The following is a 24,020-nucleotide window of genomic DNA, read 5'->3' as shown; positions in this document are numbered from 1 at the left end:
AGATGACGTTTTTAATGATAGCATTTTGGTGCAGATATGTTCTTTTGATCGCCCGTTATTGCATTTTAATGCAATGTCGCGGCGACCTAAAAAACGTAATTCTGGCAAATACGTGTAGATTTGATTTTTTTATTGATTTATTTTGATTGGGGCGAAAGGGGGTGATTTAAACTTTTATATTTTTTTTTATTTTTTTCAACTTTTTTTTTTTACTTTTGCCATGCTTCAATAGCCTCCATGGGAGGCTAGAAGCAGGCACAACTCGATCGCCTCTGCTACATAGCAATGGAAGTGTGCTGTGAGCGCCGACCACAGGGTGGCGCTCACAGCCACCGGTGATCAGTAACCATAGAGGTCTCTAGGACCTCTATGGTTACCATCCTGACGCATCGCCGACCCCCGATCATGTGACGGGGGTCGGCGATGATGTCATTTCCGGCCGCCTGGCCGGAAGCGGTAGTTAAATGCCGCTGTCTGCGTTTGACAGCGGCATTTAACTAGTTAATAGGTGCGGGCAGATCGCGATTCTGCCCGCGACTATTACAGGCACATGTCAGCTATTCAAAACAGCTGACATGTCCCGGCTTTGATGCGGGCTCACCGCGGAGCCCTGCATCAAAGCAGGGGATCTGACCTCAGACGTACTATCTCATCCGAGGTCAGAAAGGGGTTAATAATGGATAGGTGTCATAATTGACGCCTCTCCATTACTAACCTGGCTTAATGTCACCTTACAATAGCAAGGTGACATTAACCCTTAACTACCCCATATCCCACCGCTACAGGGGAGTGGGAAGAGAGAGGCTAAGTGCCAGAATATGCGCATCTTACAGATGTGCCTTTTTTGGGGTGGCTGGGGGCTGATGTTTTTAGCCAGGGGGGGCCAATAACCATGGTCCCTCTCTAGGCTATTAATATCTGCCCTCAGTCACTGGCTCTTCCACTCTGGCGGAGAAAATTGCGTGGGAGCCCACGCCAATTTTTTCCGAGCTTTAACCCTTTAATTTAATAGCTAGAGACCCCAAATTTGACACAAAGACACTTCTTGCATTACTAAAGAGGAATATGTAATAAAAAAAAGGGATATGAGATGGTTTACTGTATGTAAACCATGTCTCATATCATGTTGGGTTTGTGAAGGAGATAGGAAAAGCCAGCAATTGAATTACCGGCAATTGAATATATATATGTGTGTCTCACTGACAATATATATATATATATATATATATATATATATATATATTATATTATATACCTATACTATGTGTACACATTTATTCTACCTATTCTATCCTATTCTAGAAAAAATAGTGAAAAACCAGCTCACCTAAAAGGCATATGTTGTGGGGAAGCCCGGATACCATGCAGTCATCACGTGGAATGATAGGGCAAACAGGAAAAGAAATCCAGCTTTTTTTTTTTTTTAAAAAGAACTTATTGTTCGAAACGCGCAGCCTGCTGCTACTCCTGTGAACCATGTTGTGGGACTTTGGATTTTATCCTTAATAAATGTTGATATTTTTGGAAGCTGGATTTCTTTTCCTGTTTGCTCTATTCTATTCTGTCAGTGTGATTTTACTGTACACCGCGCTGAATTGCCGGCTTTTCTATAGAACACCGCTGCGCATTTTTCCCAAGTCACACGTATTGTCCGTGTGTAATCCGTCATTTTCTCGCCCCCATAGACTTTCATTGGCGTATTTTTTGCGCAATACGCTGACAAACGCAGGATGCTGCGATTTTCTATGCCCGTAACATACCGTATATTACGGATGCGTAATATACGGCAGATAGGAGCTGCCCCATAGAGAATCATTGGGCCGTGTGCAAAGCGTATTTTCTGGACGTATTTTCTGCGCTCATGCATCCATTAAACTCGCTAGTGTGACCCCGGCCTAAGGTTACTATATATACTCGAGTATGAGCCGATATTTTCAGCCCATCTTTTTAGGCTAAAAGTGCCGCTCTCAGCTTATACTCCAGTCATTGTCCCAGGGGGTCGGCGGGGGAGGGGCAGGAGTGGGGGCTGTCACATCATACTCACATGCTCTCAGCGCGGTCTCTGCACTTCCCTGCTTCTCCAATGGTCTCCGGTGCCCGCAGCTCTTCTTGTGTTCAGCGGTCACGTGGTACTGCTCATTAAAGCACCTGGACCCGTTGAAGCACAAGCCGTGCAAAACGGCCGTCGTCCACACTCCATCCCCGCACCCTCTTGCAGTCCTGATGTCCTAACGGATGTATTAACATTTTTTTTTCCAATAAAGAGCACGATTACACAGCTACGATAAGGGTGAGTGCCACATTCATGCTTCTTCTGCTGCCACGTTGTTAACTAAGCTACATGCTACTAGTGCAGAGCACCAGACCCAGAGCTTTCGTGACATCTGCGATTCGGTTGCTCACTAGTGAGCTCAAGTCCAGCGGAGCCTGTTCTGCTCTAGTGCCGTCCTCTACTCTCTCTTTTTGTTTTCCATGAGATTTCCTAGCTTTTTTTTACAGCTAAGGTTTTCATCTCCTTTTGGTACCGTATGTCATGTTTTAATTACGGTAAAACTGCTTTGTTTTAGAAACTTTCCATTATGTTGCTTTATTTTATTAATAAAGCCATGTGCAGATTAGATGTGTTAAAAACGCATGTGTTTTTCACTTATATCTCATTCAGGTTTATGGGAAATATCCATGAATAAAACGCATATTTACCCCAAGAGAAATTGACATGTTGTGGAATTAAAAAAACACACCGCAGGCCAGTTTGTGTAAAACTAAAATCACAGTGCACGTGAGGTTTCTATAGATCCCATACACCTTGTTAAAACTGAAATACGCTGCATTTTTTTGAGCACCGAGAGTTGGCAACATCAAAAATACACCAAATAATCATTATGGGAACATAGCCTTAGGAAACATATTGCATTGTTTTTCTATTTAAAGTAATCAAAGCATTTAGAATGGCAAATTTTTTTTTTACATAAAACCATTTTACTTTTTTTGTGTTTACCTCATGGCATTTTTCATATGAATCTTTGGTGGTGTTTTTTATTTTGTGACCTTTTAAAAGATTGCTGGTGTTTTATTTTTGCTGGTGTGAAGATCGACAGAGAGTGAGAGATGAGGAAATAATAACTAGGATTTTGCCTGAATAAAAAACTGTATCATGGGCAAAAGTCAGCACATGTTCTCATGGAAAATACACCTTCAATTATTGGTCTTTTGTGCTCCAGACCCAGATTTTTCCTGTATTTTCTCATGTACTAAACATTTCCTGGCAAAAGATTTGATGATTCCTCCAGGGTTCGTGTTATCTGTAATTCACAATGTCACTGAATCTATTAACACATATCATGTTTATCTTTTCAGGTATGAAAAGACGGTCCATTTCCAACCATTTACCGGATAATTTTCCTGCCCAGTTCACCTCACCAAACGATTTAATGGAAGGGAAACATCTGTTATTCCTCACATTTTCTTATAGTTTCATTTCACTCTAATAATACTAATGAAGCACTACAGGAAGTCTCTGCAACAACATCCTTCACTTACCTTTAAAATTATGCACAAAAGGTTGTTTTTAAACCGCTACATAAAGATATTAGCCACTTCTAGTTTGCATACAAATTCTTAATGACTCCAGTGTTGTCATGACTTCTGAATTTTCAATGACTGGATAACTGGTTTATTAATGAACATTTGTGAAAAAGTATAGCCGTCAAGGGTGATCTTTACAAGTTAATTGTCTGTAATCTTCCCCATTTTGTGTCCGCTTCTCATGTTCAGAACTCTGCAGCTCTATGATATCCACAAACAAGTTCAGCATAGTCTGATCCTGCTTTCAAAGACCCTTCCATCTGTCCCACTATGTATTGGTAATACTCTCTCTTAAAGGGGTTGTCCACTACTTGGAAAACCCCTTCTTGATCTAAATGCTTGGCTCCAATAAAATGAAAAAACCTATACTCACCTCCCGTGTTGGCGCCGTTCCAGTGGTGTCAGCACTCACAGTCCCGGGGCTATCATGAAGTTGTTATGACATATGACCCCGGCGCCCAATCAGCGCCGGCATCACTGTTCTCACTTTCAGACAAATCGAACATGAAGAGGAAGCCCGGACTGCAGCTGCTCTCTCACTTCCTCTTCATGTTCAATTCAACAGGAAGGAAGGACAATGATTCCAGCGCCGATTTGGGATCGAGATCACTTGTCACAACAACAGCAACAGCATGGGAGCCCCGGAGAGATCGAGTGCCGATACCATGGGAACGGCGCCAGCACAGGAGGTGAGTATAAGCTTTTTTATTTTATTTGGACCAAGCATGGAGTATGAGAAGAAGTTGTCCAAGTAGTGGACAATTTATTAAAGCAAGGGACAGATGGACGGAGGTACGACTGCAGCATTAGACTACACAAATTTTTTTTGAGAACTGGTACATATGTGGCGACACATCAGTCTACATAGGAGCTGTAAGCATAAAACAGAGTTTCAATTCAGGATTAGAGATGGGCGAACCCGAACAGTAAAGTCCATGTTACTGTTCGGATTCGGCACCCCGAACACCGGGTGTTTCTCGTGCTGTCATCTGCATGACAGCGTAAGAAACTCCAGAGGTTCTGATCGGTTGTAAGAATACACTGTGTTCCAAATTATTATGCAAATTGGATTTAAGTGTCATAAAGATTTAATTGTTTTGTTTTTCAAATAAACTCAAGGATGGTATTGTGTCTCAGGGCTCAATGGATCACTGAAATCAATCTTAAACACATGTGATAATTAGTTTTCCTGGTGATTCTAATTAAAGGAAAACTACTTTAAAATGATGTGCCATATTATTAAGCAGGCCACAGGTTTCAAGCAAAATGGGAAATAAAAAGGATCAGTCTGCTGCTGAAAAGCGTTAATTGGTGCAATGCCTTGGACAAGGTATGAAAACATTAGATATTTCAGGAAAACTTAAGAGTGATCATCATACTGTGAAGAGATTTGTGACTGAAGCACAGCACAGACAGAATTCATGCAGATAAAGGCATAATGAGGAAGGTTTCTGCTAGACAAATTCACTGGATTAAGAGAGCAGCTGCCAAAATACCATTACAAAGCAGTAAACAGTTATTTGAAGCTGCTGGTGCCTCTGGAGTCCCTCGAACCTCAAGGTGTAGGATCCTTCAAAGGCTTGCTGTGGTGTATAAACCTACTATTCAGCCACCCCTAAACAGTGTTCACAAGCAGAAATGGTTGCAGTGGGCCCAGACATACATGAAGACTAATTTTCAAACAGTCTTGTTTACTGATGAGTGTCGAGCAACCCTGGATGGTCCAGACAGATGGAGTAGTGGATTGTTGGTAGATGGCCACTATGTCCCAACAAGGTTGTGACGTCAGCAAGGAGGTGGAAGAGTCATGTTTTGGGCCGGAAACATGGGGAAACAGCTGGTAGGGCCCTTTAAGGTTCCTGAAGGTGTGAAAATGACCTCTGCAAAGTAAATAGAGTTTTTGACTGAAAAACTTTCTTCTATGGTCTAAAAAGCAGAAATGTGCCTTCAGGAGCAAAATCATCTTCATGCATGACAATGTACCATCTCATGCTGCAAAGAATACCTCTGTGTTATTGGCTGCTATGAGCATAAAAGGAGATAACTCATGGTGTGGCCACCATCTTCCCCTGACTTCAACCCTATAGAGAACCTTTGGAGTATCATCAAGCAAAAGATCTATGAGGGTGGGAGGCAGTTCACATCACAACAGCAGCTCTGGGAGGCTATTCTGACTTTATGCAAAGAAATACAAGCAGAAACTCTCCAAAAACTCACAAATTCAATGGATGTAAGAATTGTGAAGGTGATATCAAAGAAGGGTTCCTATGTTAACATGTAACTTGGCCTGTTAGGATGTTTTGGAGTTAAATAGCTTTTTTGTTCAGTGAATGTGACATCCTAATGCTGCAAATTCCACAAATGAGCATTTTCAATTCTTTAAAACATATCAAATGTTTAGAAATTCTACTGTGCCTAATAACTTGGAACAGTGTATTTTGAGTTTTTATTCATTTTGGAGATTATACTGTTATCATTGGGAGGTTTCTTCAATAAAATTTGATGTATACTCTAATGGATGATGACTTTTATTAGACTGCTGTCATTTGCACCGACCATTTAGGAAAATCCGAGAAAAATGTCATTTACATATTAATTTTGAATATGGTGTAATAAAACCAGTCAGATAACAGTGTAAGCCCACAGCTGCGATCAGAGGTAAAAAAATTTTTTACCGCCAATCAAAGGCAGCATGTGCTGCGCTGTCATGCAAATGACAGTGTGGAACACACTGGATTTTAGGGCCCCCGATTCAAGTGAATGGGGTTCAGGTACTGGTACCTTGACACATTTTTTTTTACCTGTTCGGCCAAACCCACTTTACCCGAACATCCAGGGGTACGCCCATCTCTAGTCGTATTCGGGACTACTTGCTAGATAGATATATTTTTCATTTTAGATGCTTAAGAACATTAGAGAAACTGGTTACAAAGGTGCACATAGCCTTTACCTACAACATTACAAAATCTATAACACATTTAGAATAACCATTTATGTTATTGTTAAGTATTCTGAATAAGTGCTAGCTTCCAAGGAGATATATCCTGCATTCAAGAATTTTTTTTTATTACAGCACAAGCTATACTTACCATAAAAAGAAAATAATGTTACAAGGTTTAGACAATAGATACTCCACCTACCAAATATTTGGGTTCAATTCCTGCAGCTTGTAAGAATCAAAATCATCTCTCAAAATAATACTTTCACTATGGATTTCAGCTGAAAAAGAAAATTACATAAGTATACAGTTAACGTATTATTGTTGGTACATATATAAAAACATCTATACGCAAAAATTAAATATCTAAATACCGGACTTTTTATTTTTTATTGACCAAGTTAATATTAAAGAGCCACTATTCTTCTTATTATAGGCCCTAAACAACAGCGGCAATAACAAATCTACTATATAAAGCTGAATGTGTGTGTGTGTGTGTGTGTGTGTGTGTGTGTGTGTGTGTGTGTGTGTGTGTGTGTGTGTGTGTGTGTGTATGTGTGTATGTCCGGGATTGGCATCTGCACCGTCGCAGCTACAGCCACAAAATTTTGCACAGTCACACGTCTGGACCCCGATAGCGTCATAGGCTATATTGTGAGGCGAAATTTTAACCCCGCGCGTTCCAATTCACCAAACAATTTTGCCCCTATCTACATAATGGGGAAAAAAGTGAAAGGAAAAGTGTTGGAGGCGTCGCAGCTACAGAAACAAAATTTTGCACAGTCACACGTCTGGACCCTGAGAGCGTCATAGGCTACGTTGTGAGGTGAAATTTTAACCCCGCGCGTTCCAATTCACCAAACAATTTTGCCCCTATCTACATAATGGGGAAAAAGTGAAAGGAAAAGTGTTGGAGGAGTCGCAGCTACAGCCACAAAATTTTGCACAGTCACACGTCTGGACCCCGAGAGCGTCATAGGCTATATTGTGAGGCGAAATTTTAACCCCGCGCGTTCCAATTCACCAAACAATTTTGCCCCTATCTACATAATGGGAAAAAATGAAAGGAAAAGTGTAGGAGGCAAATTGACAGCTGCCAGATGTAAACAAGGGGGACTTAAAGAATGAGAGCGATGGCGCCAAAGAGTATATACCGTACAGTTGCTAAGGTGGGGCCTCGACATGGGATACTCACCACACACGGGGATATGAACACACACAAAATGTGCCACACACTACCACGTGCTTGAACACATATTACCCTCAGCACACATTTCACCACAAATACACCAACCTCGCCACATAAAAGTCAAAACACAAAAGTCGCCACTCAAAACTCGCCACGCGCAGAACTCGCCACATGCAAAAACTAGGCTCTTGCAAAACTCGCCACAAGTGCAAAATTCTCCTCATGAAAAACTCGCCACACGCAAAACTTGCACACGCGGAAAAATTGCCACATGCACAAAAGTTGCAACACATGCAAAAGTTGCCTCACACAAAACTTGCACATACTCAAAAGGCACCACACATAATACTCGCAACGCGCAAAACTCACCATGCGCAAAACTTGCTGCACACAACTTGCTACACTAACCTGTCACATGTAACTCGACACACAAAAAGTTGCTACACGCATGTTGCTACACAAAACTCATCTCACAAAAGTCGCTACATGCATGTCGCCACACGCAACTCAACACACACAACTTGACAAACGAAACTCGCCCTAAAACACACACAAGTCTGGTATTATCCTTCAAAAATAAAAATCTGATTAATAAGCAGACAAACTACAACAATTGCACCATATAGGAAATACGGCAGCTGTCAGTCACATGACCTGTTGTGAATTCTGTGGCTGAATTCACTCCTGTGAACTGCAGCTTCTGAGCTGGTACTGCAGCTTCTGAGCTTCCTCCCTCAGGTGTTCTGGTGAGCTCGTTAACTGCTTCATTACTTAACTCCGCCTGATGCTGCTATCCTTGCTCCTTGTCAATGTTTCAGTGTTGCGACTCCATATACAGAGCCCCTAAGTGCTAGAAGTGCAGAATATTCACCTCAAGTGTTGGAAATTATACCCCTACCAAACATGTTGGTGCTAAATGTGGTTTAGGGTCATTGTAAGGCTCAGATGGAAGAGGGGTATTTGAAATTAGGAGTGCAGTATTTGCTAAATTTCTTTTGGGTGGCGAGGAGCCATACTGCTTTTCCAGAGCATTTGTACTACCAGTAAAACGGAAGCCCCGTACATTTCCATTGGTAGATGACTGACCTGAGCGGGGAGTTGCTTTTTCTGTGGATTGAGTTGCAGCTTTTGTTGGGAACATTTTACATAACATACTTATTCTGCGCTCTACACTAAGCATTTAAATCAGGGTTTCCATCTAAATCTCCGAATGACGTGATCCAGATGAAACCCCCGAGGGATCCAGTCACTATAATGAGACAGAAGAGTTTCTCTGGACTCTTGTCTGTCCAATGTTCAGCGTTGTCCTTTTCAGAAGTGCACAAAACTGTAGTTGAGTGCACTTATATGTACGCTATAAAAGATGGACAAAGCCGGGTCCTAGAGCAGATGGCATCCAAAGTGCCTCCATCTGCCTCATTACAGGGAATCTTCTGCTGGGGGTTCTATGTGAAACACGTATTTCAGAGATTTACACATAAACTTCGATGTTAGCGCTCAGCGCAGAGTGCAGCATAGATGTGCACCAAGCCTTACTGTGATGTTTGTGAGACAGAATTTAAAAATCAACAGTAGATGAAGAATTGGTATTATTTATTTTTTATGCTGCTCCTCATGCAGTGTAAGTTATTAGCTGACTTTATTCTTCGGGTCTGTATTCAGACCCATTTAAATTTTTCAATCTGTTTCATTGCAGCCATTTGGTAAATTCCAAAAAAGTTCATTTTTTTCTCATTAACCCTTTTACCCCCAAGGGGTGGTTTGCACGTTATTGACCGGGCCAATTTTTACAATTCTGACCACTGTCCTTTATGAGGTTATAACTCTGGAACGCTTCAACGGATCCCGGTGATTCTGACAATATCTTCTCGTGACATATTGTACTTCATGATAGTGGTAAAATTTCTTTGATATTACCTGCGTTTATTTGTGAAAAAAATGGAAATATGGCAAAAATTTTGAAAATTTCGCAATTTTGCAACCTTGAATTTTTATGCAATTAAATCACAGAGATATGTCACACAAAATACTTAATAAGTAACATTTCCCACATGTCTACTTTACATCAGCACAATTTTGGAACCAAAATTTTTTTTTGTTAGGGAGTTATAAGGGTTAAAAGTTGACCAGCAATTTCTCATTATTACAACACCATTTTATTTTAGGGACCACATCTCATTTGAAGTAATTTTGAGGGGTCTATATGATAGAAAATACCCAAGTGTGACACCATTCTAAAAACTGCACCCCTCAAGGTTCTCAAAACCACAAGAAGTTATTAAGAAGTTTATTAACCCTTCAGGTGTTTCACAGGAATTTTTGGAATGTTTAAATAAAAATTAACATTTAACTTTTTTTCACAAAAAATTTACTTCAGCTCCAATTTGTTTTATTTTACCAAGGGTTACAGAAGAAAATGGACCCCAAACCTTGTTGTACAATTTGTCCTGAGTACGCCGATACCCCATAAGTGGAGGTAAACCACTGTTTGGGCGCATGACAGAGCTTGGAAGCGAAGGAGCGCCATTTGACTTTTTAATGCAAAATTGACTGGAATTGAGATGGGACGCCATGTTGCGTTTGGAGAGCCACTGATGTGCCTAAACATTGAAACCCCCCACAAGTGACACGATTTTGGAAAGTAGACCCCCTAAGGAACTTATCTAGATGTGTGGTGAGCACTTTGACCCACCAAGAGCTTCACAGAAGTTTATAATGCAGAGCCGTAAAAATAAAACAAACATTTTTTCCCACAAAAATTATTTTTTAGTCCCCAGTTTTGTATTTTCCCGAGGGTAACAGGAGAAATTGGACGCCAAAAGTTGTTGTGCAATTTGTCCTGAGTGCGCTGATACCCCATATGTGGGGGGGAACCACCGTTTGGGCGCATGGGAGGGCTCGGAAGGGAAGGAGCGTCATTTGGAATACAGACTTAGGTGGAATGGTCGGCAGGTGTCACATTGCGTTTGCAGAGCCCCTAATGTACCTAAACAGTAGAAACCCCCCACAAGTGACCCCATATTGGAAACTAGACCCCCCACGAACTTATCTAGATGTGTTGTGAGAACTTTGAGCCCCCAAGTGTTTCACTACAGTTTATAACGCAGAGCCGTGAAAATAAAAAATCTTTTTTTTCCCACAAAAATTATTTTTTAGCCCCCAGTTTTGTATTTTCCCAAGGGTAACAGGAGAAATTGGACCGCAAAAGTTGTTGTCCAATTTGTCCTGAGTACGCTGATACCCCATATGTTGGGGTAAACTCCTGTTTGGACACATGGGAGAGCTCGGAAGGGAAGGAGCACTGTTTTACTTTTTCAATGCAGAATTGGCTGGAATTGAGATCGGACGCCATGTCGCGTTTGGAGAGCCCCTGATGTGTCTAAACAGTGGAAACCCCCCAATTATAACTGAAACCCTAATCCAAACACACCCCTAACCCTAATTCCAACGGTAACCCTAACCACACCTCTAACCCAGACACACCCCTAACCCTAATCCCAACCTTATTCCCAACCGCAAATGTAATCCAAACCCTAACCCTAACTTTAGCCCCAACCCTAACTGTAGCCTTAACCCTAACTGTAGCCTTAACCCTAGCCCTAACCCTAGCCCTAACCATAACCCTAGCCCTAACCCTAACCCTAACCCTAGCCATAACCCTAACCCTAACCCTAGCCCTAACCCTAGCCCTAACCCTAGCCCTAACCCTAGCCCTAACTCTAATGGGAAAATGGAAATAAATACATTTTTTTAATTTTTTTATTTTTCCCTAACTAAGGGGGTGATGAAGGGGGGTTTGATTTACTTTTATAGTGGCTTTTTAGCGGATTTTTATGATTGGCAGCCGTCACACACTGAAAGACGCTTTTTATTGCAAAAAATATTTTTTGCGTTACCACATTTTGAGAGCTATAATTTTTCCATATTTGAGTCCACAGAATCATGTGAGGTCTCATTTTTTGCGGGACGAGTTGATGTTTTTATTGGTTACATTTTCGGGCACGTGACATTTTTTGATCGCTTTTTATTCCGATTTTTGTGAGGCAGAATTACCAAATACCAGCTATTCATGAATTTATTTTGGGGGAGGCGTTTATACCGTTCCGCGCTTGGTAAAATTCATAAAGCAGTTTTATTCTTCGGGTCAGTACGATTACAGCGACACCTCATTTATATCATTTTTTTATGTTTTGGCGCTTGTATACGATAAAAGCTATTTTATAGAAAAAATAATTATTTTTGCATCGCTTTATTCTGAGGACTATAACTTTTTAATTTTTTTGCTGATGTTGCTGTATGGCGGCTCGTTTTTTGCAGGACAAGATGACGCTTTCAGCGGTACCATGGTTATTTATATCCGTCTTTTTGATCGTGTGTTATTCCACTTTTTGTTCGGCGGTATGATAATAAAGCGTTGTTTTTTGTCTCATTTTTTTTTTGTTCTTACGGTGTTTACTGAAGGGGTTAACTAGTGGGACAGTTTTATAGGTCAGGTCGTTACGGACGCGGCGATACTAAATATGTGTACTTTTATTGTTTTTCTTTTTTTATTTAGATAAAGAAATGTATTTATGGGAATAATATATATATTTTTTTTTTCATTATTTAGGATTTTTAAAAAAAAATTTTTTTACACACTTGTAAAAATTTTTTTTAACTTTTTTACTTTGTCCCGGGGGGGACAATACAGATCGGTGATCTGTCAGTTTGCACAGCACTCAGAATGCTGCAGCGTTACCAAGTGCCTGCTCTGAGCAGGCACTTGGTAAGCCACCTCCCTCCCTGCAGGACCCGGATCCGTGGCCATCTTGGATCCGAGACTTGCTGCAGGGAGGAAGGTAGGAGACCCCCGGAGCAACGCGATCACATCGCGTTTCTGCACGGGTCTCAGGGAAGCCCGCTGGGAGCCCCCTCCCTGCGCGATGCTTCCCTGCACCGCCGGCAGATCACGATCATGTTTGATCGCGGTGTGCCGGGGGTTAATGTGCCGGGGGCGGTCCGTGACCGCTCCTGGCACATAGTGCCGGATGTCAGCTGCAATAAGCACTTGACACCCGGCCGCGATCGGCCGCGCTCCCCCCATGAGCGCGGCCGATCGCCTATGACGTACTATTCCGTCCTTGGGAAGTAGGGCCCACCCCACATGGACGGAATAGTACGTCTAATGGCAGAAAGGGGTTAATGTACACTCTGCATCCCATCTTGACTGAAAAAAAAAACGAAATGTAGTATTTGTGCAAATTTAATAAAAAAGAAAAACTGAAATATCACATGAAAAAAGAGAGGATCGACTGGCGCATATACTCAAATTAATAATGGTTTTAAGCAGCCTGATTGGAGGACAATAACCACCTATTGTCAAATGATTACAGAAATAGAAAATAAATGGGAATCCAAGTGGCGCTTTAAAATCAATAAAATTAAAGTTACAGTAACTATATGATTTCTAGTCCATAGTGCTGCATAGACGATATGTTTAAAATATCTCTTCAGTCTATTGAATTATGTAAAAACACACATATATATATATATATATATATATATATATATATATATATATATACATATATATACATATACATATATATCTAATATATAATTGCCTAGAATACTACTTCCTGCAATTTGTGCCAACTTCCTGTCCGGAGCTAATGTCCGGAGCTAATGTCCGGAGATAAGTGACGTCAACAGTGTCCAGTGTCTGATTGGTTGCCGCCTGCTGCGAGCGACCAATCAGAAACGTGCCGTACTGTGACACACTCCGCCCGCCATTTTGGTGTGATTTTTGAATTTTTACCTCACAGCAAGTTTCTACTGCGTGGAGGCGGGCCCAGTGACGTTGCTCTTCAAGCTCCTGCCGAATTTCAAGTATATATGGATTCTAGACTCCCGATTCTTTAGAATCGGGCTGCCATCTAGCATATATATATATATATATATATATATATATATATATATATATATATATATACTAGCTGAAGAGCCCGGCGTTGCCTGGGCATAGTAAATATCTGTGGTTAGTTATAGCACCTCACTTCTCTTATTTTCCCATCACGCCTCTCATTTTCCCAATCACATCTTTCATTTTCCCCCTCACATCTCTCATTTTCTCCCTCACTCCTCTCATTCCCCCCTAACACTTGTCATTTCGACCTCACATCTGTCATTTTCCGATCACTCCACTATTTTCCCTCAATCCTCTCATTTTGCACTCACACCTTTTCATTTTCACCTCACACCTCTCATTTTCACCTCAGTATATACATGTTTGTCATCCCCCTTATATATAGTATACACCTGTATGTCATCTCCTGTATATAGTATATACCTGTATGTCATCTCCCCTGTATATAGTATATACCTGTATGTCATCTCCTCCTATATATAGTATATACCTGTATGTCATCTCCTTCTATATATAGTATATACCTGTATGTCATCTCCTCCTGTATATAGTATATACCTGTGTGTCATCTCCCCTGTATATAGTATATACATGTTTGTCATCTCCCTTATATATAGTATACACCTGTATGTCATCTCCTGTATATAGTATATACATGTATGTCATCTCCTCTGTATATAGTATATACCTGTATGTCATCTCCTCCTATATATAGTATATACCTGTATGTCATCTCCTTCTATATATAGTATATACCTGTATGTCATCTCCTCCTGTATATAGTATATACCTGTGTGTCTTCTCCCCTGTATATAGTATATTTCTGTGTGTCATCTCCTTCTGTATATAGTATATACCTGTATGTCATCTCCTCCTCTATATAGTATATACCTGTATGTCATCTCCTCCTGTATATAGTATATACCTGTGTGTCATCTCCCCTGTATATAGTATATACCTGTGTGTCATCTCCTCCTGTATTAGACCTCGTTCACACGTTGTTTACGCAGTATTTTTACCTCAGTATTTGTAAGCTAAATTGGCAGCCTGATAAATCCCCAGCCAACAGGAAGCCCTCCCCCTGGCAGTATATATTAGCTCACACATACACATAATAGACAGGTCATGTGACTGACAGCTGCCGTATTTCCTATATGGTACATTTGTTGCTCTTGTAGTTTGTCTGCTTATTAATCAGATTTTTATTTTTGAAGGATAATACCAGACTTGTGTGTGTTTTAGGGCGAGTTTCGTTTGTCAAGTTGTGTGTTGTGAATTCTGTGGCAGAGCTCCCTCCTGTGGTCACAAGTGGTACTTCGGCTGATTCTCTCTGGGAGCTTCCGTTTGTGGAGGAAACTGGTACTGCTGCTTCTGAGTTTCCTCCCTCAGGTGATCTGGTGAGGTCGTTAGGTGCTTCTCTACTTAACCCCACCTAATGCTTTGATTCATGCTTCCTGTCAATGTTCCAGTGTTGGACTTGTGTTTCTCTGGATCATTCCTGTGGCCTGCTGCTCTGCATAGCTAAGTGCTTCTTTGCTATTTGTTGCTATTTTTTCTGTCCAGCTTGTCTATTTGTTTTGCTGGAAGCTCTGGAACGCAAAGGGTGTACCTCCGTGCCGTTAGTTCGGTACGGAGGGTCTTTTTGCCCCTTTGCGTGGTTTTCTTTAGGGTTTTGTGTAGACCGCAAAGTTATCTTTCCTATCCTCGTTCTGTCTAGAATATCGGGCCTCACTTTGCTGAATCTATTTCATCCCTACGTTTGTCTTTTCATCTTACTCACAGTCATTATATGTGGGGGGCTGCCTTTTCCTTTGGGGTATTTCTCTGAGGCAAGGTAGGCTTATTTTTTCTATCTTCAGGCTAGTTAGTTTCTCAGGCTGTGCAGAGTTGCATAGGTAGCGTTAGGCGCAATCCACGGCTGCCTCTAGTTGTGTTTGGAGAGGATCAGGGATTGCGGTCTGCAGAGTTCCCACATCTCAGAGCTCGTTCTATTATTTTGGGTTATTGTCAGATCACTGTATGTGCTCTGACCTCCATGTCCATTGTGATACTGAATTGCGTTTCATAACAGTTGTGTGTGTTGAGTTGCGTGTGGTGACATGCATGTAGCGACTTTTGTGAGATGAGTTTTGTGTGGCAACATGCGTGTAGCAACTTTTTGTGTGTCGAGTTGCATGTGGCAGGTTAGTGCAGCAAATTGTGTGCAGCAAGTTTTGCGCATGGCGAGTTTTTGCGCGTGGCGAGTTTTATGTGTGGTGCCTTTTGAGTATGTGCAAGTTTTGTGTGAGGCAACTTTTGCATGTGTTGCAACTTTTGTGCATGTGGCAATTTTTGCGCGTGTGCAAGTTTTGCGTGTGGTGAGTTTTCCATGAGGTGAGTTTTGCACTTGTGGCGAGTTTTGCGTGAGCCTAGTTTTTGCATGTGGTGAGTTTTGCACATGGCGAGTTTTGAGCAGCGACTTTTGTGTTTCGACTTTTATGTGGCGAGGTTGGTGTATGTGTGCTGAGGGTAATATGTGTTCAAGCATGTGGTAGTGTGTGGTGCATTTTGTGTGTGTTCATATCCCCGTGTGTGGTGAGTATCCCATGTCGGGACCCCACCTTAGCAACTGTCCGGTATATACTCTTTGGCGCCATCGCTCTCATTCTTTAAGTCCCCCTTGTTCACATCTGGCAGCTGTCAATTTGCCTCCAACACTTTTCCTTTCACTTTTCCCCATTATGTAGATAGGGGCAAAATTGTTTGGTGAATTGGAATGTGCGGGGTTAAAATTTCGCCTCACAACATAGCCTATGACGCTCTCGGGGTCCAGACGTGTGACTGTACAAAATTTTGTGGCTGTAGCTGCGACGGTGCAGATGCCAATCCCGGACATACACACATACACACACACACACACACACACACACACACACACACACACACACATACACACATTCAGCTTTATATATTAGATATGTATATATATATATATTTTTTTTTACATAATTCAATAGACTGAAGAGATATTTTAAACATATTCTCTGCTAGAAATCATATAGGTACTGTAACTTTGATTTTATTGGTTTTAAAGCGCCACTTGGATTCCCATTTATTTTCTATTTCTGAAAATCACATGGCCATAAGTATTCAGACCCTTTGCTCAGACACTCATATTTAAGTCCCCTGCTGTCCATTTCCTTGTGATTCTCCTTGAGATGGTTCTACTCCTTAACCAGGGCTGGCGTTAGGGGCAGGCAGACCAGGCAGCTGCCTGGGGCCCCCACTCCCCCAGGGGCCCCCAGCTAGCGGCAAGTCACGCAGCCGCTATGGGGCCCCTGTAAGGCAGCGCCGACTCCCCCGCCGCATTGAACTATACCGGCGTCTGCCGGTACAGTTCAAAGCAATGATGGAGGAGAGAGCGTCACCTGACACAGCGGGTGCGCACGCACTCACTGTGACCCAGGCAGCAAGGCGGCACAGGAGCAGGGAGCAGCGCAGGCTCAGGGAGAGGTAAGGAGCCTGTGTTTTTTTTGTTTTTACTGGACTGTGCGGCCTCTCGGGAGGAGAGAGGCAGGGAGGGAAGGGGGGATGTGAGCTGTGCTGTATACTCCTGTGTGCTCTGCTGTATACTACTGTGGGCTCTGCTGTATACTACTGTGGGCTCTGCTGTATACTACTCTGGGCTCTGCTGTATACTACTGTGGGCTCTGCTGTATGCTACTGTGGGCTCTGCTGTATACTACTGTGGGCAGTGTTGTATGCTACTATTTGCTCTGCTGTATACTACTGTGGGCTGTGTTATATACTACGGTGGGCAGTGCTGTATACTACTGTGGGCTCTGCTGTATACTACTGTGGGGGGCTGCATTATATTCTATAGGGAGGTTACATTATACAATGTGGGGTGGCTGCATTATACTCTGTGGAGTGGTGGCTGCATTATACTATATGTGGGCTGCATTATACTGTATCGAGGACTATGGGGAATACGTTATACTATATGAAGAACTATGGGGTGCATTATACTATGGGAAGTGAATTGTACTACATGGATGACTATGGCGGTGCATTATACTTTATGGAGCACTGTGAGGAGTGTATTATGCTATATGGAGGACCGAGGAGTATATTTTAATATATGGAGGACTATGAGGAGTGTATTATACTATATGGAGGACTATGGGAAGTGTATAATACTATATGGAGGATTATGAGGAGTGTATTATACATTTTACAATATGGAGGACTGTGGTGCACATTATAATATATGGAGGAGTATGGGGTGTATTTTACCAAACAAGCAAAATGCAGCATATTCATTGGGTGATTGGATTGTTTATGCCGGAATAAAAATCCTTGTTCTCAGCAGCACATCGCCGGTGTAAACAGTAGATGTAAACAGTAGATGTACTGCTGATAACATGATACTGTATGGTGATCTGTTAGTGATCTATTAGTGATGGTTCTGTCCCCATAATTCTTTCTCAGACGGTGGAAAGAGGCTGGGAAACAAGCGTCCAACGACTTCAGTATTGTCGATCACACTCGTTTAGCTGCCTGAGATCAGTGCATGTAAGAACAACTGAAATGCTTCTGTGTGATGTGTAATATGTTAGCATTTGGGGCCCCATTTTAAACTTTGCCTAGGGCCCCTGTTGTGAATTCTGTGGCAGAGCTCCCTCCTGTGGTCACAAGTGGTATTTCGGCTGATTCTCTCTGGGAGCTTCCATTTGTGGAGGAAACTGGTACTGCTGCTTCTGAGTTTCCTCCCTCAGGTGATCTGGTGAGGTCGTTAGGTGCTTCTCTACTTAACCCCACCTAATGCTTTGATTCATGCTTCCTGTCAATGTTCCAGTGTTGGACTTGTGTTTCTCTGGATCATTCCTGTGGCCTGCTGCTCTGCATAGCTAAGTGCTTCTTTGCTATTTGTTGCTATTTTTTCTGTCCAGCTTGTCTATTTGTTTTGCTGGAAGCTCTGGGACGCAAAGGGTGTACCTCCGTGCCGTTAGTTCGGTACGGACGGTCTTTTTTCCCCTTTGCGTGGTTTTCTTTAGGGTTTTGTGTAGACCGCAAAGTTATCTTTCCTATCCTCGTTCTGTCTAGAATATCGGGCCTCACTTTGCTGAATCTATTTCATCCCTACGTTTGTCTTTTCATCTTACTCACAGTCATTATATGTGGGGGGCTGCCTTTTCCTTTGGGGTATTTCTCTGAGGCAAGGTAGGCTTATTTTTTCTATCTTCAGGCTAGTTAGTTTCTCAGGTTGTGCCGAGTTGCATAGGGAGCGTTAGGCGCAATCCACGGCTGCCTCTAGTTGTGTTTGGAGAGGATCAGGGATTGCGGTCTGCAGAGTTCCCACGTCTCAGAGCTCGTTCTATTATTTTGGGTTATTGTCAGATCACTGTATGTGCTCTGACCTCCATGTCCATAGTGATACTGAATTGCCTATCATAACAGTACAGGAAGCCAAAAGTACTAATGATTCTCAATAGAGGGAAAAAAGAAGTTCTGAGACCATTTTTTTTTCTTGGATTTGTGTTTTGTCTTTTTTTTCCCCTAGACATTTGGGTGGTTCAGTACACAGGTGTAGCGATGGACATTAGAAGTCTGTCTTCATTTGTGGATCAGCTCTCGGCAAGAGTACAAAAGATTCAAGACACTATTGATCAGAAATCTATGTTAGAACCAAGAATTCCTATTCCTGATTTGTTTTTTGGAGATAGAACTAAGTTTCTGAGTTTCAAAAATAATTGTAAGTTATTTCTGGCCTTGAAACCTCGTTCCTCTGGTGATCCAGTTCAACAGGTTTTGATTATTATTTCTTTTTTGCGCGGCGACCCTCAGGACTGGGCATTTTCTCTTGCGCCAGGAGATCCTGCATTAAGTAATATCAATGCGTTTTTCCTGGTGCTCGGATTGCTGTACGATGAGCCTAATTCAGTGGATCAGGCAGAAAAGAATTTGCTGGCTCTTTGTCAGGGTCAGGATGAGATAGAGGTATATTGCCAGAAATTTAGAAAATGGTCAGTGCTCACTCAATGGAATGAATCTGCGCTGGCAGCTATGTTCAGAAAGGGTCTCTCTGAAGCCCTTAAGGATGTCATGGTGGGATTTCCTATGCCTGCTGGTTTGAATGAGTATGTCTTTGGCTATTCAGATCGGTCGACGCTTGCGTGAGCGTAAATCTGTGCACCATTTGGCGGTATTACCTGAGCTTAAAACTGAGCCTATGCAGTGCGATAGGACTTTGACCAGAGTTGAACGGCAAGAACACAGACGTCTGAATGGGCTGTGTTTCTACTGTGGTGATTCCACTCATGCTATCTCTGATTGTCCTAAGCGAACTAAGCGGTTCGCTAGGTCTGCCACCATTGGTACGGTACAGTCAAAATTTCTTCTGTCCGTTACCTTGATCTGCTCTTTGTCATCATATTCTGTCATGGCGTTTGTGGATTCAGGCGCTGCTCTGAATTTGATGGACTTGGAATATGCTAAGCGTTGTGGGTTTTTCTTGGAGCCCTTGCAGTGTCCTATTCCATTGAGAGGAATTGATGCTACGCCTTTGGCCAAGAATAAGCCTCAATACTGGACCCAGCTAACCATGTGCATGGCTCCTGCACATCAGGAGGATATTCGCTTTCTGGTGTTGCATAATCTGCATGATGTGGTCGTGTTGGGGTTGCCATGGCTACAAGCCCATAATCCAGTATTGGATTGGAAATCCATGTTGGTGTCCAGCTGGGGTTGTCAGGGGGTACATGGTGATGTTCCATTTCTGTCAATTTCATCATCCACCCCTTCTGAGGTTCCAGAGTTCTTGTCTGATTACCGGGATGTATTTGATGAGCCCAAGTCCGATGCCCTACCTCCGCATAGGGATTGTGATTGTGCTATCAATTTGATTCCTGGTGGTAAATTCCCAAAAGGTCGACTGTTTAATTTATCCGTGCCTGAGCACACCGCTATGCGCAGTTATGTGAAGGAATCCCTGGAGAAGGGGCATATTCGCCAGTCATCGTCGCCATTAGGAGCAGGGTTCTTTTTTGTAGCCAAAAAGGATGGTTCGCTGAGACCTTGTATAGATTATCGCCTTCTTAATAAGATCACTGTTAAATTTCAGTACCCCTTGCCTTTGTTATCTGATTTGTTTGCTCGTATTAAGGGGGCTAGTTGGTTCACCAAGATTGATCTTCGTGGTGCGTATAATCTGGTGCGAATCAGGCGAGGCGATGAATGGAAAACTGCATTTAATACGCCCGAGGTCATTTTGAGTATCTAGTGATGCCATTCGGACTTGCCAATGCTCCATCAGTGTTTCAGTCCTTTATGCATGACATCTTCCGAGAGTACCTGGATAAATTCCTGATTGTTTACTTGGATGACATTTTGATCTTCTCGGATGATTGGGAGTCTCATGTGAAACAGGTCAGAACGGTTTTTCAGGTCCTGCGTGCTAATTCTTTGTTTGTGAAGGGATCAAAGTGTCTCTTTGGTGTGCAGAAGGTTTCATTTTTGGGGTTCATCTTTTCCCCTTCTACTATCGAGATGGATCCTGTTAAGGTCCAAGCCATCCATGATTGGACTCAGCCGACATCTCTGAAAAGTCTGCAAAAGTTCCTGGGCTTTGCTAATTTTTATCGTCGCTTCATCTGCAATTTTTCTAGTATTGCCAAACCATTGACCGATTTGACCAAGAAGGGTGCTGATTTGGTCAATTGGTCTTCTGCTGCTGTGGAAGCTTTTCAAGAGTTGAAGCGTCGTTTTTCTTCTGCCCCTGTGTTGTGTCAACCTGATGTTTCTCTTCCGTTCCAGGTCGAGGTTGATGCTTCTGAGATTGGAGCAGGGGCTGTTTTGTCGCAGAGAGGTTCTGATTGTTCAGTGATGAAACCATGCGCTTTTTTTTCCAGGAAGTTTTCGCCTGCTGAGCGGAATTATGATGTGGGCAACCGAGAGTTGCTGGCCATGAAGTGGGCATTCGAGGAGTGGCGTCATTGGCTTGAAGGAGCTAAGCATCGCGTGGTGGTATTGACTGATCATAAGAACCTGACTTATCTCGAGTCTGCTAAGCGTTTGAACCCTAGACAGGCTCGTTGGTCGCTGTTTTTCGCCCGTTTTGACTTTGTGATTTCGTACCTTCCGGGCTCTAAAAATGTGAAGGCGGATGCTCTGTCTAGGAGTTTTGTGCCCGACTCTCCGGGTTTATCTGAGCTGGCGGGTATCCTCAAGGAAGGAGTACTTGTGTCTGCCATCTCCCCTGATTTGCGGCGGGTGCTGCAAAAATTTCAGGCTAATAAACCTGATCGTTGTCCAGCGGAGAAACTATTTGTCCCGGATAGGTGGACAAATAAAGTGATCTCTGAGGTTCATTGTTCGGTGTTGGCTGGTCATCCTGGAATCTTTGGTACCAGAGAGTTAGTGGCTAGATCCTTTTGGTGGCCATCTCTGTCGCGGGATGTGCGTTCTTTTGTGCAGTCCTGTGGGATTTGTGCTCGGGCTAAGCCCTGCTGTTCTCGTGCCAGTGGGTTGCCTCTGCCCTCGCCGGTCCCGAAGAGACCTTGGACACATATCTCTATGGATTTTATTTCAGATCTTCCCGTCTCTCAAAAGATGTCAGTCATTTGGGTGGTCTGTGATCGCTTTTCTAAGATGGTCCATCTGGTACCCTTGTCCAAGTTGCCTTCCTCCTCTGATTTGGTGCCATTGTTCTTCCAGCATGTGGTTCGTTTGCATGGCATTCCAGAGAATATCGTTTCTGACAGAGGTTCCCAGTTTGTTTCGAGGTTTTGACGAGCCTTTTGTGGTAGGATGGGCATTGACTTGTCTTTTTCCTTGGCTTTTCATCCTCAGACTAATGGCCAGACCGAACGAACCAATCAGACCTTGGAAACCTATCTGAGATGCTTTGTTTCTGCCGATCAGGATGATTGGGTGTCCTTTTTGCCTTTGGCTGAGTTCGCCCTTAATAATCGGGCCAGCTCGGCTACCTTGGTTTCGCCATTTTTCTGCAATTCTGGGTTCCATCCTCGTTTCTCTTCAGGACAGGTTGAGTCTTCGGACTGTCCTGGTGTGGATACTGTGGTGGACAGGTTGCAGCAGATTTGGACTCATGTAGTGGACAATTTGACCTTGTCCCAGGAGAAGGCTCAACGTTTCGCTAATCGCAGACGCCGTGTGGGTCCCCGACTTCGTGTTGGGGATCTGGTTTGGTTATCTTCTCGTCATATTCCTATGAAGGTTTCCTCTCCGAAGTTTAAACCTCGTTTCATTGGTCCTTATAGGATTTCTGAGGTTATTAATCCTGTGTCTTTTCGTCTGACCCTCCCAGATTCTTTTTTCATACATAACGTCTTCCATAGGTCATTGTTGCGGAGATACGTGGCACCTATGGTTCCATCTGTTGACCCTCCTGCCCCGGTTTTGGTGGAGGGGGAATTGGAGTATATTGTGGAGAAGATTTTGGATTCTTGTGTTTCAAGACGGAAACTCCAGTATCTGGTTAAATGGAAGGGTTATGCTCAGGAGGATAATTCCTGGGTTTTTGCCTCTGATGTCCATGCTCCCGATCTTGTTCGTGCCTTTCATGTGGCTCATCCTGGTCGGCCTGGGGGCTCTGGTGAGGGTTCGGTGACCCCTCCTCAAGGGGGGGGGGTACTTGTTGTGAGTTCTGTTTTTGGGCTCCCTCTGGTGGTTACTGATGGTACTGGGTGATTTGTGTTCTGCTGTCTCTGGAGTCCACATGTTCTATTAGGATTTGGGAGTTTCCTATTTAACCGGGCTTTCTTGTCATTTCCCCGCCGGCTATCAAGGTTATCAGAGTGTTTTGTTACCTCAGCTTCTGGCTTCAGTAATCTTCAGGACAAGCTAAGTTTTGATTTTCTTGTTCCACGTTTTGCTTTATTTTTGTCTTGTCCAGCTTGCATATAATTGTCTCTTTGCTGCTGGTTGCTTTAGTGGGCTGTAATTGCTCCTCATGTTCCATGAGTTGGAACATGAGTTCAAGTAATTACAGGATGGTTTTTTGAAGGGTTTTTTGCTGACCGCGCAGTTTACTTTTGTATCCTCTGCTATCTAGTTTTAGCGGGCCTCATTTTGCTGAATCTGTTTTCATACTGTGTATGTGCCTTCCTCTCATTTCACCGTCATTATATGTGGGGGGCTGCTATTTCTGTGGGGTATTTCTCTGGAGGCAAGAGAGGTCTGTGTTTCTTCTAATAGGGGAAGTTAGATCTTCGGCTGGTGCGAGACGTCTAGGATCAACGTAGGCACGTTCCCCGGCTATTGTTATTTGTGTGTTCAGGTTTAGGGTCGCGGTCAGCTCAGGTTCCATCACCCTAGAGCTCGTTGGTGCTGGTCCTTTTGTGATTCCCTGCCATTGGAATCATGACAGAATGGCCGGCTAACTGGAGTCTAGCTGTATTTAA

The 24,020-nt window shown here is 42.9% G+C and overlaps 1 protein-coding gene across 4 annotated transcripts in view; it reads right to left on the bottom strand.

Annotated features, from left to right (window-relative positions):
• Window positions 1–24,020, bottom strand: part of RELN (reelin) — a 1,116,896-nt gene that overhangs the window by 569,919 nt on the left and 522,957 nt on the right. For all 4 annotated transcript variants that reach the window (XM_069765109.1, XM_069765110.1, XM_069765107.1 and 1 more), the window contains exon 6: window positions 6,726–6,804. In XM_069765109.1, the coding sequence (XP_069621210.1) occupies window positions 6,726–6,804 (79 nt within the window). The remainder of the gene's footprint in view (window positions 1–6,725; window positions 6,805–24,020) is intronic.

Source organism: Ranitomeya imitator, chromosome 4 (assembly GCF_032444005.1).
Source record: "Ranitomeya imitator isolate aRanImi1 chromosome 4, aRanImi1.pri, whole genome shotgun sequence".
In the NCBI taxonomy this organism is placed as follows: Eukaryota; Metazoa; Chordata; class Amphibia; order Anura; family Dendrobatidae; genus Ranitomeya; species Ranitomeya imitator.
Note: the sequence above shows the minus strand (reverse complement) of the source record. Positions and strands in the feature narration are given on the sequence as shown.